This window comes from Triturus cristatus, chromosome 3_1 (genome assembly GCF_964204655.1).
Source record: "Triturus cristatus chromosome 3_1, aTriCri1.1, whole genome shotgun sequence".
NCBI classification, from domain to species: Eukaryota; Metazoa; Chordata; class Amphibia; order Caudata; family Salamandridae; genus Triturus; species Triturus cristatus.
In genome coordinates, this window is record NC_140583.1 from 867,433,709 (window position 1) to 867,450,196 (window position 16,488).

At 44.1% G+C, this 16,488-nt stretch overlaps 1 protein-coding gene across 2 annotated transcripts; it reads right to left on the reverse strand.

The window, feature by feature from the left end:
- Positions 1–9,014: 9,014 nt before the first annotated feature.
- On the reverse strand, positions 9,015–14,974 carry SP5 (Sp5 transcription factor). 2 transcript variants are annotated; one of them, XM_085645328.1, is made up of 2 exons: positions 13,803–14,974; positions 9,015–12,183 (listed from the first exon to the last, which is right to left on the reverse strand). In XM_085645328.1, the coding sequence occupies exons 1-2, from the start codon at positions 13,851–13,853 to the stop codon at positions 11,128–11,130; spliced, it is 1,107 nt and encodes a 368-aa protein (XP_085501454.1). In that variant the 5' UTR covers positions 13,854–14,974; the 3' UTR covers positions 9,015–11,127. The 2 variants fall into 2 exon arrangements, with proteins under 2 accessions (XP_085501454.1, XP_085501455.1); XM_085645329.1 differs by lacking the exon at positions 13,803–14,974 and adding an exon at positions 13,329–13,466.
- Between the last annotated feature and the right edge of the window lie 1,514 nt (positions 14,975–16,488).

Sequence of the window (16,488 nt, forward strand, 5' to 3'; positions counted from 1 at the left end):
TTACTACAAAAACATTCACAACATTCTAGTGGCGTGTTCCAGCTGTTTTTCACGTGATTAATTTGTAAAACATTAAGTCCCAGAGCCCTTGTCAGGAGCCACTGCAGCTTGCATCACCTATTCATTGCCCATGCCAGTGACAACTACTAACAATCACACTCCTCCTACAAGTGTGACAATTAAGACTATTCCAGTCACCCAAAGCCATACGAATGGCTCGGTCGGCAGGTATTACTATTTTTTTTAATATATATTCAATTAATAAACAAATGTTCTTGTGCTCATCTGTCACTTAGACAGACAGCGTCATCATGTGGCAGACTGCCATAAGTACTGGTGCTGAAAATTAGGCGCTAGTGCGCAGTACCGAAATTCACCAGCTCAAATTAAGCACGGATTGTTGCCCTTGCTGACACTATTCATCTGTAGTGCCACAATTCTGACGCAGGCATTTTATTAGCAGTCTGTAAGTTATCGCCATACATTTAATGCAAGGTAAAAGCAAAAGCATGCCTTTTATGCAACATTGGCACTACCCCCCACCTCTGCTCATCTTTAACAGGGCAGTCCGATTCTTTTCATTAGGTCTGCCGCTGTCTAATATTACGAACTCTTCAGGATAGATCACTACGGCTACTAGACCAGTAGCAGTAATACCCCTGCATGTCTACTTGAACAGTACTGGGTCTTCTCTACAGCACTGCTGTTCCTCTAGTGGGGCAAAGTAGTAACTCCTCAGCAGGGCTATTGAACTTTTATTCAGATCGTACCACTGCTTTTCAGCAAGGCTGCTTTTACATCTTGGGGAAGTGCTGCTGCTTCCCAGCCAATCTGCTGCTTGTCTGCTGAAATAGCATGAAGACGTATCAGCTTCTATTTGTATCGTGCTGACTTTTTTCTATAGGACTGCCACATCTTTAAGGGGATTGGAGGTGGTGCTTGGCTGCTCAGGTTAACTTCTTATGGGGTAGTCCTTCTCAAAATAACTTTCATACTCTATTGCATGGTTTTCTAATCTTTTGTGTAATAAGAGCTACATATTTTTAAATGAAAATCGTTACAAGCTATTATTAGCGTTGTAAGAGCGACTGTATCAGATGAGATTACATTTGTGACCACTATGTCCAAGATTGAAAACAGTGATCACCTGATTGCATCAGGAGGGTAGCCAGCAGTAATGTAAACAAGCATTGGCATAGCCAATAGGTCTCGCCTTTGGGACCTTATAAGTGTTTGGTTATCCAGCACAATATCCTTGGTGCAACAACATCAACTATTGCATGGCTAAACACTTATAAGGTCCCAAAGGCGAGACCTATTGGCTATGCCAATGCTTGTTTATCTTTGATGTAGAGGTGTAGTGCTTGACTGAGGCAGTAAGACAGAGCTTTCGTTGCATCATTAGTGACTTTTAGTGAACACTGACCCAAAATGAATACAGGGTTTGGTACATTAGATCTTAGCTCCGCATTGTAAGCTTTCGGTCCATTCACTTCAGCCAGCTGTTCGAATCTCCATACCGGGGAATCTATCAAACATGTACCTAAATACTGTGAATCCTACAAATGTGCCCATAGTTGCCTTCTTGCAGACTGGCTCTCTGTACTGGTTTTAAATGGACGAGATGTGTCTGAATCATGTATCATACATGCCCCCCAGATTCATCAATCAACCCATAGCCGCATCTTACCCCTTGCTCTTCGCCACACTGAAACGTAACCTTTCCCTTCTACATCTTTTCACCAGCATCTGAATTTTCTCTCCCACATTCATCCACCTGGACAAGAAATTACCCACCCACCCCGCTCAACAAAGTCCTAGGTGCATAAGAAAAACTGCACCCGCTCGTTACATACCTGCCCCAGCCACCCTCCCAAAATCAATGAATGGGTAAATAATTAATGAATGGGTAAATAAAGCTAATATGGTACTTTACATTGTGAATTTCAGATATTTTGAGGTTGGTAATGCCTTCACTACAACACCTCTGTTAGACTTAACTTCCCTTTAACTTTACATTCGGTGAATTTCCTCTGATTGATAGACTTTGGACCTTACAGTGATCGGGCAAGGATCTGGTTTAAGGTTTTGGTTCAGACACATTTGCTCATATCGCTTTACGTGGCTGACTCCCTTTCTATCTACCTATTTTCAATGTTCATAAACATCTAGTTGGTGATCTTTTAGAGACCGACATGAAATATCATCAACGAATCGAAGTTTGTAAAGCTGTTTGTGTTTGGTCTGTTGGTGTGTTGGAAGTGATATTCATGAACATCGGAGTATGTGTTGTTTTTAAACCACAGAAAGCCTGGCCTGTGTGTGCAAGGTGTGGCAGATGGGCCCACCACTGTGATGGCTTCCCTCACACCCAGTTTGCTTGTGTGTTTTGATAGAGTTTAGGAATCAGTGTAGTAAGTCTGATGTTAGAAGGCCCCTACATAACTTGTGGCCAGCATGTGCATGAGATAGGAATGATAGTTGTGTCCACCAGCACCAGGGCATCACGCACGCCGAACCGGTTATTTGATGTCCATGAACACTGAGATGTGTTTGATGTTAAAACTAAACAGAACTTGTGGCCTGCATGTGTACGTTGTCGGTGTGACAGTTCGAAGTGCCAGGGTGAGGGGTTCACTCATGCCGAATTTGCTAACATGTTTTGTTTGATGTCCATCACCACTGCAGTACTTTTAGACCCCAACATAACGTGTGGGCTATACATGTGTCTGTGGCAAGTCTGACAATTAACATAGCAGAGCAATGACTTTACCGACAGCAAGTTCATTTGTTCAGTTCCACGACTGCAAACATTGGAGTACGCCTGATTTGTGAACTCAGCATCATGTGTGGCATGTGTATGTGATGCATGACCTGAGTCTGCCAGGGCATGGAATGTACCCATTACAAGTTTCAGCATGGCTTCGATTGTAATGTTTGCGCGCTGTGATGTTCTCAACCATCTGTGATAGGTGTGAAAACGAGGAAGCACCCACTCAGCACATGTGCACTGGGATTAGCTCAAGAAGGGTTATCCGATGATTGTGAATTTTTATAAGGGCATTTACAGAACTTGCACCTGCTCATTGGATGTTTTTTTTTTCTTTTCTTAATAACTCAAAATTTACCAAACCAAGAAAAGGTATCGTACAGAGTCAAGCACTACGTACCAGCAGAATAAGGCATATGACTCCGTTTTAAAGGCCACTTCTCTCAAGTTTGGCTCATTTTGGCCAATAACATGCGCATTTATTAAGGGTGCAAAAAAGATATTTCCAATGTACTTATTTAATGGGTTTTATATAGCGCTGGCAAGACCCAAGGGTATCAGAACGCTTTACAGCTCTGTCAAGGCAGATTACAGTCAATCACAATACAGTATAATTGAAGTATCGAGAGTTGCATCATTATCAGGTAATCACAATACAGAATACTTGTGGAGTCGAGCAGCAGATCAGTGAGTAGATCTTGAGAGATAAATGCAAAATGTGAGGTATTGTTTTCAGGGTGCACTAGGAGTAATTTCCGGAGGATAATGGCATCAATTTAGGAGTTCTTTTAATTTTCTCTTGAAGCTCACGAAGTAGGGGGCTATTTCTAATATGCACTGGGAGAGATTTCCAGATTTTAGGTGCGTTGCCTGAAAAAGAGCAGGAGAGGGCTTTATGTTTATGTTTTTAGGGAGGATGAGTAGAAATGTGTTGGATCTTTTAAGGATTCTTGTTTGGCCTCCTTTTGTGAGTTCAGATGCGAGGTAGGGTGGTTTACCAGTATGTAAAGCTTTGTAGTTGAGACAAGCAGTTTTGAAGCTGCAGCGTGGTTCGATTGGTAGCCACTTTAGATTTTTCAGTGAGGGGAGATGTGTTAGTATGTATTTGCTCTGGTGACCATCCTTGCTGCTGCATTAAGAGCGGATCTCAGGGGGGCGAGGTGTGCTTTCGGGCACCTGTGAGGGTGGCATTCCCTTAGTCAAACCTGGATAAAACTAGAGCTTCTGTGGCGATTTTGAAGTCCGTCGGTTGGTGGGATGAAGGGCTTAATTTTGTTGATGAGTTTTAGGTTATGGTTATAGAAAGCGCCTTCCGCGATGGATCTTATGTGGGTGCTCATGATCAGACAAAAATCCAGGGTGATCCCCAGAGATTTGGCACAGTCAGTCAGAGTCAGCTTTCAGTTCAGAGCGTCCAGGTCATTTAGCCATTCTTGGTCCTGTGGTGATTGGGCGTTGATTGACAGCGCAATAATCTCATTATTTTCTTGGTTGAGTTTGACGTGGTTGTGTAATAGCCAGTTTTGAACTTTAATAAGCGTGGCATTAAGCCGGTGTATCGTTTAAAGAGGATATTTCCATGTAAAGCTAAATGTCCTCTTAAGTGAGATATCAACCTTAACCAAAGAGACTGAACTGCACCCCTGCACCCTGTGCTGTGCAGCATGCATGTGAGATACTTTGTTGTCAGTTATATGTGAGACTGTTGTAAATTGTAAATGCTGATAGGAGCACCAAGTCTACCGACTAAGGCCATTGAGTGGGATGGAGCAGTATACCGCTCGCCTGATTACACGTTGTATAGGTGTGTGGGAACACAGCCAGACAAACCAAATGTTTTAGCTGGAAGTATGCGAAACATGAGGCACAAACTGGTATGGAATCAGGAATTGCCCGTGGTGTCTGAACCAGTAACTGACGGCCCCCTTGTGTTATTGCCCTTTCTGGGGCCCAAAGCTTGGGATGTCTCTTAATTTTGGAGATGGGGGCAGACACCAGCAGGAATCCTTACCTCCATCCTCATTACCACCTTTCTAATAAGTGGACATCTTCTAAAGCAGCCATAAATTGCATATTTTAGATATATAGGATATGTGGGGGAAATGTGTTTGTTTTTTTAGCTGCTTATTCCTGATGTGAGCCATGTGGCTTACCTGAGCAGTGTGAGATGTGCGTGACTTGTCCCATATATGGTTTACTTGTGGATGCCTGGCAGTTCTGTGGGAAATTGCAAACAGTGGGAAAATTGTAAATGAATGGTCTTGCTTCAATCTTGAATCTGTTCAGATTCTTCAACAACAACGAAAACGCTGTAAGTATATTGTGCATAAAAGTGAGATAATTGTCTGTGTACCTGCAATCCTCCTGATGGCTGTTTCCACTTCAACGAAGGATCCCAAAATGATGATGCTATCTGCATTGGTTGTAATCCAGTTCGTGTTTACTCTAACTTTTGATCTCTTGGTCCTTTCTTACCTGTTTGAAGTTTTCAGTTAACTGAAGTTGTTTTTTTCATTTCAACTGAAGTTGGCTTGGCTATTAAATTCTTATATTTTTTTTAACCCAATTGTTTTTTTAGCTCTGCTTACTCATAATAGCCGAGATATTTTCTCTGAGGGCTGCCATGTCGCTCAGGCCTAGATACCAAAGTTGAGCCAATTAACCCAAAATAAACATATTTACCACACTGTATAGGACTGTAGGCCTCTGCCCAACATACTAGCTTGTCAGAATGGCATAGCTTGACCTACGCTACACGTGTGTGAGGGGCTCTGCCTAATATGTACTGTTAGTCCTGCTTGAACAATTAAATATCTTTCTTGAATCTTTCTTAAAGTGTTAGCTATTCTTTAATTTGAGATTTATGAATAATTATAACTTGTTTTATATACAGTGCTCTAAATTGGCAGGTACTGTCCAGTACGGAGTACCTGCACTTCTTTAAGTTGAGAGGAAAAGTACCTGCACTTCTCAGCCCTGCTGTAATGCATTCATTTGGAGTATCAGCACTTCTCAGGAGAAAACACGTACTCCAAAGAGTGAGTGCCTGCTCTTCTATATTTCTATTTTTCGTAATGTTTATATAACACTCCATACTACACATCTGCCATTTCTAAGCGCTGTAAATAACAGATGATGTTATTACTCGACTTATGGTACTCAAGTTACCGATGGTAGAAGGAAGCTTTATTTTGTTTCTGGAACCCAAACTAATGACCCCCAGTATTGTCAAGGTACTTTTTGTAGTTGAAAAGCAAAAACTTTTGTGACCATTTTATATAACATGACTGATGGGATTCAGTAAATAGATCAGTGTGTAAGGCTGTTGTTGGTTCAGCAGGGAGGCTCAAGAGTGCTAAAACGCCCAAGTGAAGCATTTTAATGATAAACTGCCACGTATTGGGAGCATCCAGTTTAACTAATTGTCTGCAGCCCATGCAACCTTGTGAACAATAGTGGTGCCGTCAGCGCTTACTTGTACAAAAATAAGTGCCAGGGCCCTCGTCAGGAGGCCACTCCAGCTTGCACCACCCATTGCCATTGGTAGCCATGCCAATTACAGTACTAAAACAACTACTAACTGCCACACTCCTACAAGTGTGACAATTTAGAATGTCCGAGGCCCCCACAGCTCAAAGCATGGCCTGGGAGCAGGTATTAGTAGTTGTAATGTGTATTGAATTAATAAAATTGAATTAATAAACAATGTTGTTCTGCTTATCTTTAAATTAGACAAACAGCGCTACCTTGTGACAGCTGTCATAGGCGCCAGTGTTAGTAATTAAGTGCTGGGCTGAGTTCCGGAAACCACTGGCTCAAATTCAGCACTGGGTGCTGTGCAGAACATTCTATTTTGTACATGAGCCCCTGCCTCTTGGCAGCCTCCAGGGAGTCTCCATCCACTGGGAGTTGCGTGTGTTTGTGTCGGTTTCACCTGTGATTAGCCTTACTTGATGCATAAGTGCATGGTCCATGGGAGTATTTGGGGTGTACACTTAGACCAGCTATGCGCTTCTCCACCCCAACTCAAGGGCAGCGGAACACACAAGCAGTAAGACCTTTCTGACGGCTTAAAGGAGATAGAGGGATAAAAAGCGAACATTTCAGGTTCTAAAACTGCACTTTTTACCCTTTCTGCCCGGAGAGAACTTTTTACTTGTTTATTTTTTTAGCAGCTTATGAAGAACAGAGAATGTGATTACAGCACTCCATATATTAGCATATGCTTTCCGGCTGCCCCCGAGATGTAGATGAAAAGCACATCTGGCACATATGCATAGATTTTGCTTGCTCTCATTCTTTAAAAATCGTTTCTAATATTGACATGCAACTTTTTATTTTTAGCTATTTGAGAGCGAAGCTGTTGGTTGAACATGCAGCCCATTAAGTGCCCACAGTTCCCAAGTCAAGAAACAGCTTATATTACCAAAGCCAACAGCACTCTTAAAGAACACAGAAAAAGTAGGCATAAGCTTTAAACCTAGTTTATGCACATGCCCAAAAAGTGTGTGATTGAGCACAAATTACTGCACATCCCTGTGCCTCAAATTGTACAAATATTTAACATTAAAAAAATCTGCACTATCACCAGGTAGTGTTTAGTGCGCTGCCTAGTAATATACAAATAATTCATTGCTATCCCAGACGTCACATTTTGTGTTTTGTATTGTGATTTCAACCACGAAACATACACACAACACTTGCACATTGGCTCACGTCTGAGATTCGCCCACTGCCATACAAGTGTTTCATATAAAACCCTCCACTGCTCAAAGGTTCACACTATATCAAAAATCTAACGGAAATTGAGATGCCATTGTAAACACACAAACATGTGCAGCCCTTGAAATAGCTCACTAAGCTATTTACTTTCACTGAAATCTGCAACATGTAGTTTACACACCTAACAGGAGCGGTAATTAACTTTGTATGCTATCTCATCAGGAAAGGAACCTGTAACCTGCTGGCTGTCCAATTCAATGATTCATGGTCATCTTTTAAAGATATTTTACACAAAAAGAGAAGACCTCAATTATTGCATGAATTTGAGCAGTTTCATGTATCCCAGTATATAAATTGATTCGTGAAAGTATTAGAGTTATGCAAATGAAATGCACATAAGCTATTCAGCAAATATAATGTAGATTGCATGGAAGAAATTAATAAGTATGCAGCTATACACTATAGTAGTCATTTTATCAACCGATAAAAACCGGAAAAGACCTTTATTAACCACAAAACAATCAAATCGGAGTTATACCGGTTTGAAATTGTGACCCAGCCAAAGAATCAGGTCTCTTTGGAAACTCAGTAACCAATGAACTACCTTACCAAAAAGAGGGGCTTGCTTCTGCCAGCTACTGAATGTGGTGAGTGTGAAGGAAGTGAGATTCAGCACACACTAACTCTTCACAAAGCTGGTTTGTGAGCGCTCTAAGGATGCTCAGCCATGAGTAGCTGGTGCATTCAGGCTTGAGGTACATCATGAGAGCCCTGCAAGTCTCAGCAGTGAGATGGTGGTGCGTGGTGCAGGCTACCAGAAAGGTGCATCTTGAAAGAACCGTCAATGACTCATTGCTGAATGTCTGAGCAGGGTGCAGTCAAGAGAGAGGCTTTTTAAGAGACTCCTATGAATATCTAAGTACAGAGTAAAAGCACAAAGACAGGCGGCGTAGAGTTGCTTCGTGTAAGATTTCTTAGGCGGTCTCAGCAGTAGAATAAATGCCCATGCGGCAGGGCAGGATAAGAGCTAGGCTCCCTAATGGCTCATCAGTGGCCTAGCAGTGTATGGTGCTGCACAAAACAGAGGCTCACTAGCAATCAAATGAATTAATTTAAATTTTCAGTATCAATTTCGCAGACTGCATTCCCCAAGCACTTATGGGCATTTAGAGGGACTGTCTGGATCTGCAATATACACTATGCTACAACCTGCTCGCATTCCATACACATGGCTTATAGTTCTATATATTAATGATAACAAGAATGTTGTTTACTTTTGAGAATAGCGCCCACTCACCCGCCCGCTGTGGGCCCTAACTTCCACCACCTTTCTGTTCTCTCAATGCACAATCATTGTAGGCTGGTATTACTCTCCCATGCTATCAGGAATTCTCAGGTATCACGCCTTCCCCTCCAGTCTCACAAAGATTACACCTGCCCACATAAACATTTGCAAACAAGCAGAAAAGTTACTTTTCATCAGTTTGGTACTGTAACAAAATGGCACACACTCAATACAAGCAGCTAGTGAAAACAAGTCTTTAAAAAAAAAACCATACAGGGTATCTACAAATTATATGTACATGCCTTAATAGAAAAAAACATCCCCCCAGATCTGATGTGGTTTACAACATGAAATATACACAGACAAAACTTCACGGCAGTTATAAAGGGATCCCTGCATGCACCCCAAGGCTACTCACACCGCCGCTCTGCTAGTCTCAATGGCCTTGCAGACAAAAATAACGTGTAGTTAAACATGCACCATGCATGCTTGTTCTATGGTGGTGGGTGTAGCATTCGGCACGTGGGGTCCAAAAAACCGTACAGTTTTCGATAGACAGAAGCTTCCACCAGGCGTGAAAATATTTGACTGGAAGGAAGTTTGTCTACACCCTCTGTAAGAATTGAAGAGACAACACGAATGCTACCTAAAAACGTGACGCGCGTCATTTTGTAGTTGTCTCTCCAGTACACAGCTATGTGTAAAACAATATTTTCATACCCTTACGAATTCTACCAATAAAGAATAAATCTCTTCGTCCAAAAAGGCGTTTCCATACAGGGTGCACAAACTGCTTAACTGATACAGCTGATAAGCGCATCCGAAAATGCAATTAAAGAAACTGATATTGGGCCAGGGTGAAGGTTTCCACTGAATTTTGTGCGGAAACGATCACAGCAGGAGTCCAGCTCAGTTGGCAGGAGTTAAAACGTTTCGCCTGTGTTATTTTAGGCAGTTTCCAGTGAGCTTTTCATGGAGCAGGCCTCTCTTGATGTATACTCAACCCCTCAGGAGTTGTAGGCTACACAGCCCTTTCGATTCAACACGGCATCTGAATGGGCAGCACACGTCCTCCGTCCCTGATTGTAATCACACCGGCTTGTAAAGAATCCATGTCTTGTCTCTGAAGTCACAAACATGCAATTTCACGTATTTTCGCCATTAGTGGTCACACAAATAGATCTAAAACTTCGCCTGGGGATAAGCACTTCATTTCGGCTGTAGTGCCAGCGGTGGAAGTGTGTGTGCAGTAACTGGAGCTATCAATTATGCCAGTGGTCTTCAAAGGTTTCGTTATCAAGTCCCCCTTGAGCCAAAATCATTTCATTCAAGCCTCCCTCTAAATTTTCTGAATGTGTTAAAAAATGTGGGATTTTTTCGAAGCTAATAAGATATGAGAAAGGAAAATTTTACAAAAAAATATTATCAACAACGTCATTCAGTTGTCCTTTCCGTACATTATATTAGCACCAACATTTCAGGAAAGTATGAATATCCTAAAATGAGATTTTTGACTAGTTTTCTGTGTTTGAGTGAAGCTTATACTACTGTTGCCAATGCTTTACCTATTGTTTGTAAAAATAAATGTTGGGGGGTCTTGTAGCGTGAGTGTGTTTGTGTGTAATCTGCACTTCTCACGTTGCTATGTCTTGATGTTCAATCTGCTTCACCTTGCACTATACATGTGCTGCCTTTGAGGAAAGCATTCTGTTGAAATTGCTGTTACCTGTTCAGTGTGAGAAAAGCTGTGCCTACTGCATCAGTTTTGTATAATGAACTGTTGCTGCCAGTGGAGCACATGTTCTGCCAAATATTCCCATTTTCAGTGAAAGTCACACTGATGCTGTCCGGGTGTTTGGTGGAAGCCTGCACAGCTGCTATCCTGGGAGCAAAGCTTGCGGTGTATTAAGCTGTCTGGCTGGCGCCCCACACTTTGAAGACCACTGGCCTATACTCTGACTGGAAGTTAGTGCTGTGTGTCTTAAAAGACTGTGCGGTTAGGACTTGGGCATCCCTAGTGGTCTAAGAGCAGCTGCCTGCTCACATTGTGCCATGTGAAGCCGAGGGTGCTACTCATGCTCATATTCAGTAACAGGGCAAACTTAGGGGTCGATGTTCAGCTGCCCGCTCACATTGCGCCAGGTGAAGCTGAGGCCGTTACGTATGCTTGTACTCAGCCCTAGAGGCCCATGTGCACCTCCTGCTCTAACAATGCAGTGGATGGAGCTGGATTTTGGCCCTCCCAAGTCAATTTGCTTCTTTCATTGCATTGCACTTGGATGACATTGGGCGGCAAAGGATTCTGCCTACAGACGGAGGTGATGCGTTGCAGTCATGTGCAGGCCAGCCCCTAGTGCCCCCTCACAGGCTCTAGCTTCACCACCCGCTCTGCACTCTTCCCCTTCTTGTTCTGGTGGGTCTTCACATGCTTAGCCAAGTGGTCACTCCTCATAAATCTTTTCCCACACTCCGCACACACAAAGCGCTTCTCTCCAGTGTGAGTCCTCAGGTGCCTCTGAAGCTCGTCAGAGCGGGTGAAGCTCTTGCCACAAAACAGCCAGTTGCAGATGAAGGGCCGCTCACCAGAATGCCACCGCAAGTGCGCCTTAAGATGCGAGGTCTTGCCGTACACCTTAGCACAGCCAGGGATGTGACAGATGTGCTGCTTCTTCCGCCCTGGCTCCTCAACCCCACTGGAGGCCTGGCAGTTGGGACACCTACATCTCCGGCATCTCCGGGCTGTGGCCATGGGAGCCTTAGTGTGCAGCAAGGCTGCAATCTGAGTCTGGTACTGTGCAAAGTCTGAGGGCCCCAGGACAAGGCTGCTCTGCAGGGGGAAGTGGTGGTTGGTCATGCAGGGATGCGGGCTCACTGAGCTGGCTTGCTGAATGCTCCACCAGGACATGTCATCAGCTGTATGAGGAGATAGCTGTCTGGGCTGCTGGTGGATGAGGTTTGAGTGTCCCGGAATATAGCTATGGATGGCAGAAGCTGCAGCATAAGATACAGCTGGCACATACGTGGCAGAGCAGCCTGACGGCAAAGCTGGCAAGGCAGAAGATAGCATCTTAACTGGAGAAAACTCACATGGATAGGAGGGATCTGCTGGGGGTGTCAAAGGAAGCTCGTGAGACCCGAAGGAAGCTTGGTGATGGCCCACACACTGGGCTTTCTGAGGAACAAGTCCCAGGTTATTGTGGGGAGGAAGTCTCCCGGGAGAATGAGACAACATCTCGCTAGACCAAGGGTGGAAGATCCTCGATGGAGATCCCAGAGATGGGTCAAAGGAGACCTGGAAGTATTCTGGAGGCATGGCCCCAGTCTGCCCAATGCGGCTGCAGGCGGCTGCCAGGAGAGCAAGTGGCGAGTGCTGGGCCCCGTCTGGGGATGTGCTGGGGGTGCGGTCCTGTGGAGAGAACAAATGCATTGTTACATATGCACCTCAAAAACGAGTCTGAATCAGATACGGATAATCACAAATGTACAAAAATACTCTTTTGCAAGCAACTAAAAATTGACTACAGCCTCAACCAAAACAAGAATCTAGACTAACAACACAAATACAAACTTGGGACAGCAAAACAATCAACCGGATCGCAAAAGTCGATGAATATTTGCAATGAACTGCATCTCCAATAAAGTGAAGGCTAGAAGTGATGTCCAGAACTAGTAAATGCAGTAATGTGTTTCATATCTGGACCCTGCATACTGACAGCACTTATCTTTTACAAGATCAAATCACTCTTTCATTAGCCTTTGCATTAATTTTCCTTCACACCGCTCTGTGTACCCCTAGGCAGTCTCACTCAAAGACTTTTTCAATGAATTAAACTTTTGCTACATTATTATTTTCACAGCTCTTGTACAGTCTCCTTTTAGCATTTGCAATGAATTTTTCCTAATCTTAGGTCGACCCTTTGTTTCCTGCATTATCTTGCAAGGTTATTTGGGAGTTTAATGGACATTGATTTATATTTATTGCATAACGTAATTGTGCACGCAAATTAATGCACTGCTATGCTGCCTATGGCGATGTTTACTCCCTAATAACTATATAAGGGGATACTTTTGTTAAATGCATCTAGTTTAAAAACCTAAACTTCCTAACACCAGCTATAGTTTTCATTCTGCCAAATTTCTTTCTGTTGATGTTGTGAGCAGGAGAGTGAACCATTTCAACAAAAGCAAAGATCCAGGTCACTGTAGTAAGCTTCTTCAGAAGTAGTAATGATGCCAACTACCTGGATAGGCATTCCATCATTCCATGCACTTGACACCACGCATTGGAAGAAGTGGCTTGGTGCCATCCTTAGATAAGGGTAACTACGTCTGAAGGTCTCAAACAATCATTGTATTTCATTAGAAGACATCCTCACCCCTCGCCCTCATGTTTCCCTCTGGCTCCAGTGCTCATATGCCATAACTGGATACAGTATAAACCATTTGTAACTGGTAATCTAGAATTTCGTCCAGTAAAAAACATATCCTTAGAAACAGAGCATGCTGAGGTTGGAAAATAGTCACAGCATATAGAAGAGCTCAACAGTTTACCTCTACTCAATTTCAGAAAGCAAAGAACACTGCTGATTCACAAAGATTTAAAAGAAACGCGCAATTGCTATTCTGTGACTACTTCCACGTTCGGGGCACATTTCCAACTGTTTTGTAGGTTACATCAACATCTTAGGGTGGTCCACCAGTTAATACGTCACAAACTTGGTAAAACTTCTGGTACTTTTAACGTGTCCCGTGCGGGAAGGGATCAGGACCATTGCACGATCTCTGCAGGGTTGCTGTTCCCTTGCGTTACGCCATTTAACTGCAAGAGCGGGTTTCGGGTGCAAGGAGAGCGCGGGTCACAGGCAGGTTGGAGCGTCAGTAGAAGGAACGGGTTGTGCTGACTCGGGGCTGCTTTGACCAGAGAGTGTGAAGCGGACAGGATCCACCACCACCCCCCTCTAGCAGAGGCTCCTTGGGCGCTCCCGCTGGCGGTGGGCGGAGTGCGCGCGCGGGGGACGCACCTACCTGTAAGAAGGCGTGGAGAGGGTCCCCGCGCAGCAGCGCCACCGCGGCCATTGCTAGCGCTCCTGAGGACGGGTTGGGCTGCAGAGGTGAGGCATGGATGGGCTGCTGAGGTTCAGGGTGGACTTGGCCTCTTCCTGCTGAGACTGAGGCGTCTGACAAGCTTCCCCACTGCCAGCGGCCCCTGCTACTGGCGGATCCTCTCCGCCGGCCGCGGACCCGGCTTTGAGTGGGATAGACCTGCACCAGCTGGGCTGATCCTCACACTCTGCCTGACGAAGCTGAGGCGCTCCCCGCCCGGCCTAGGATCACCCCCGGGAGGGGAGCTAAGCTTCCCCGGGCCGCAGCCAGTCAGAGTCGCGCTAAGCCCTTTGAAGTCCGCGCCGCCCAATCATCAAAGCGGCGGCCCCTCTGAAGTGCTGAGACCGCGCACTGTTTGCTGGGCTGCATGAAAGAAGAGTTGCTAATCAGGGGGCCGGCCGGGGAGGGGGAGAGGCGGGACAATTAATGAAGTAATCACTTTGTGGGAAATGTATATACACAAATAATTGGATTCCCCTGATCAAAGGGCTCATGGCAGCCTGGAGACCCCATCTATTGGTTGCCCCGACGCTGGATTCTCCGCCCTCCCTCGTTTTTGCTCTAAAGAGGGCTTTGCAGCAAAGCCCAAAGTGACAACGTGTGGCAGTTATCTCCAGAGAAGTCTTCCTGCAGCATCCGGGCTGCACCTGAGGGAGCACGCATCCAGTCACTCTTCTGCAAGTAATAAAACCGCTCCTGGGTTCGGAAGGAAAGCCACAGTGATCAGGCCCGTCGCACCTGCCAAGGAGGACAGCAGAGCTTAACGCAATATTCGACCAGCCAGCGTATCTTAACTGTTGACATAAACGCTTGCTGCACCAGTTACAATGATGCTCTGCCGCCTATATATTCAGGGCTTTAAGTGCCCACCTCCCTAGGTCTCAGACCCTGTACTATTTTAGAACGGACATTGAAATGGGTCCATATCGGGCTGTATAGTCATGTCTTTAACTTTGTTTGGAAAAACTATTGACGATTTCGGAGCAATTAATATAAGAAATGTTCAAGGTATAATCCATGTCATGAGATTTAGTTCCTATTTCAATTTCAACTTGTTTTATTCAATCTTGCGCGCCATTAAAGTATTAGCTATTCCTAGGATGTCCTGTTTTGTATGTTTTCTTTTCGTTCAGCATGTTCTTGTGTGGTTCATACTTAGTCGCCTCCAGATGTTTATAACGGCCATTCTAGAGAACTCTGGTAGTCAGGCTGAAGGCAGTGCGAATTTCTCGCAGTGCCTGCCAGGGGCTCGAAAAGGTATTTAGGAAACATGATCATCCAGTCCTTGGCTCCTTTCCTGAGCGCGCACAACCAACCATTGACAAAGCAAATAACCCAGGCTACATTTAGGTGTATGGCAGTAGCTTTGTTATAATACCTGGATGCAATAGCAAAAGCTGAGAGGCACCAAAATAGCAGTCAGGTGGCACACTATGGGAATAACAGAAATTGATTTAACATGTTTAAGGTGCGCCTATAAATAGGCAGGCCACGCCCCTTTAGGGATCACCTACTTTTTTTCATCCCACTTAAAGCCCTGTATATAATAATACAACAGCATCGGATAGTACGAAGCCTTTTTTCCTGTTAATGCTATAGAGCTTTAATCTTCATATACTGATTATTGTGCACCAAATCTGTGATTACAGAAGTCTCAAGAATCCTCAGACCAACACTGAAATATTGATAATGAAGCTATTGAAGTAATCGCCATGCGCATACTGATCGCACCTCTAGAACTTTGTTCAACCAAGACCGTTTGGAGACACCCTTGAATGTTTCGGTGCTGTCTTTGTATAGTTTGTCTTTTAAAAGGTCCAAAGAACCTTGGAGCATATGTTGGATGCACACGCCTATTTTATAGCGTGGTTAAATTAGCATGTGGGATTTGTTGGTTGCAACACCTGGCAGTTAAATGCAGCACCTAGAGAAAGTGGGTTACTTCCACAACATACTGGTAATGTATTGATTTCGCCTATGTAATGAATAAAGAGCTGTTTTTATCAATCATTGTCCAGCAGAAGGAAAGAGCTCCCTGACACATAACACAGGAGTGGAGAGGATGTGGCGCAGCAGGCAGAACTGCTGACTCGAGAGCTGGGGATCCTAGTTCGAGTCTTGGTGGTGCCTAGTAATATTTTGTGATTCTATGCAAATCACTTAATCTCTCCGGGTGATAAATTGTTATATTAATATGCTGCAAGAATAAAAGGCAACATTTTATGAAAATATATAGTTTCAGCAAAGCGGATGTTAACAATATTTCGGTGGTTGGAAACTGATAAGAGAAGCAGATGAGGAACAAACATTGGTAAATGCAGGAGAATATGCTACAGCCAATAGAAATGGAGGACCCGTAAGTGGTACACACAGGAACCAATGAGAAGGCAGGAAAGAGAGGAGGCAGGATGTAAGTCCCTTTTAAGTTTGTATTGAAAACAATAGATTTCTCAAGCACAGCACAAGTGCTGTGCAGGCGAAACCTAAAAACCCACTCATCTGTCAGATCAGCCCTTCGGGCACTGCCTGATTGCCCTGTAGACTTGTCCGACCCTGACCATGATAAAAAAATATTATATATATATATATATATCAAAACCAGTCCAAA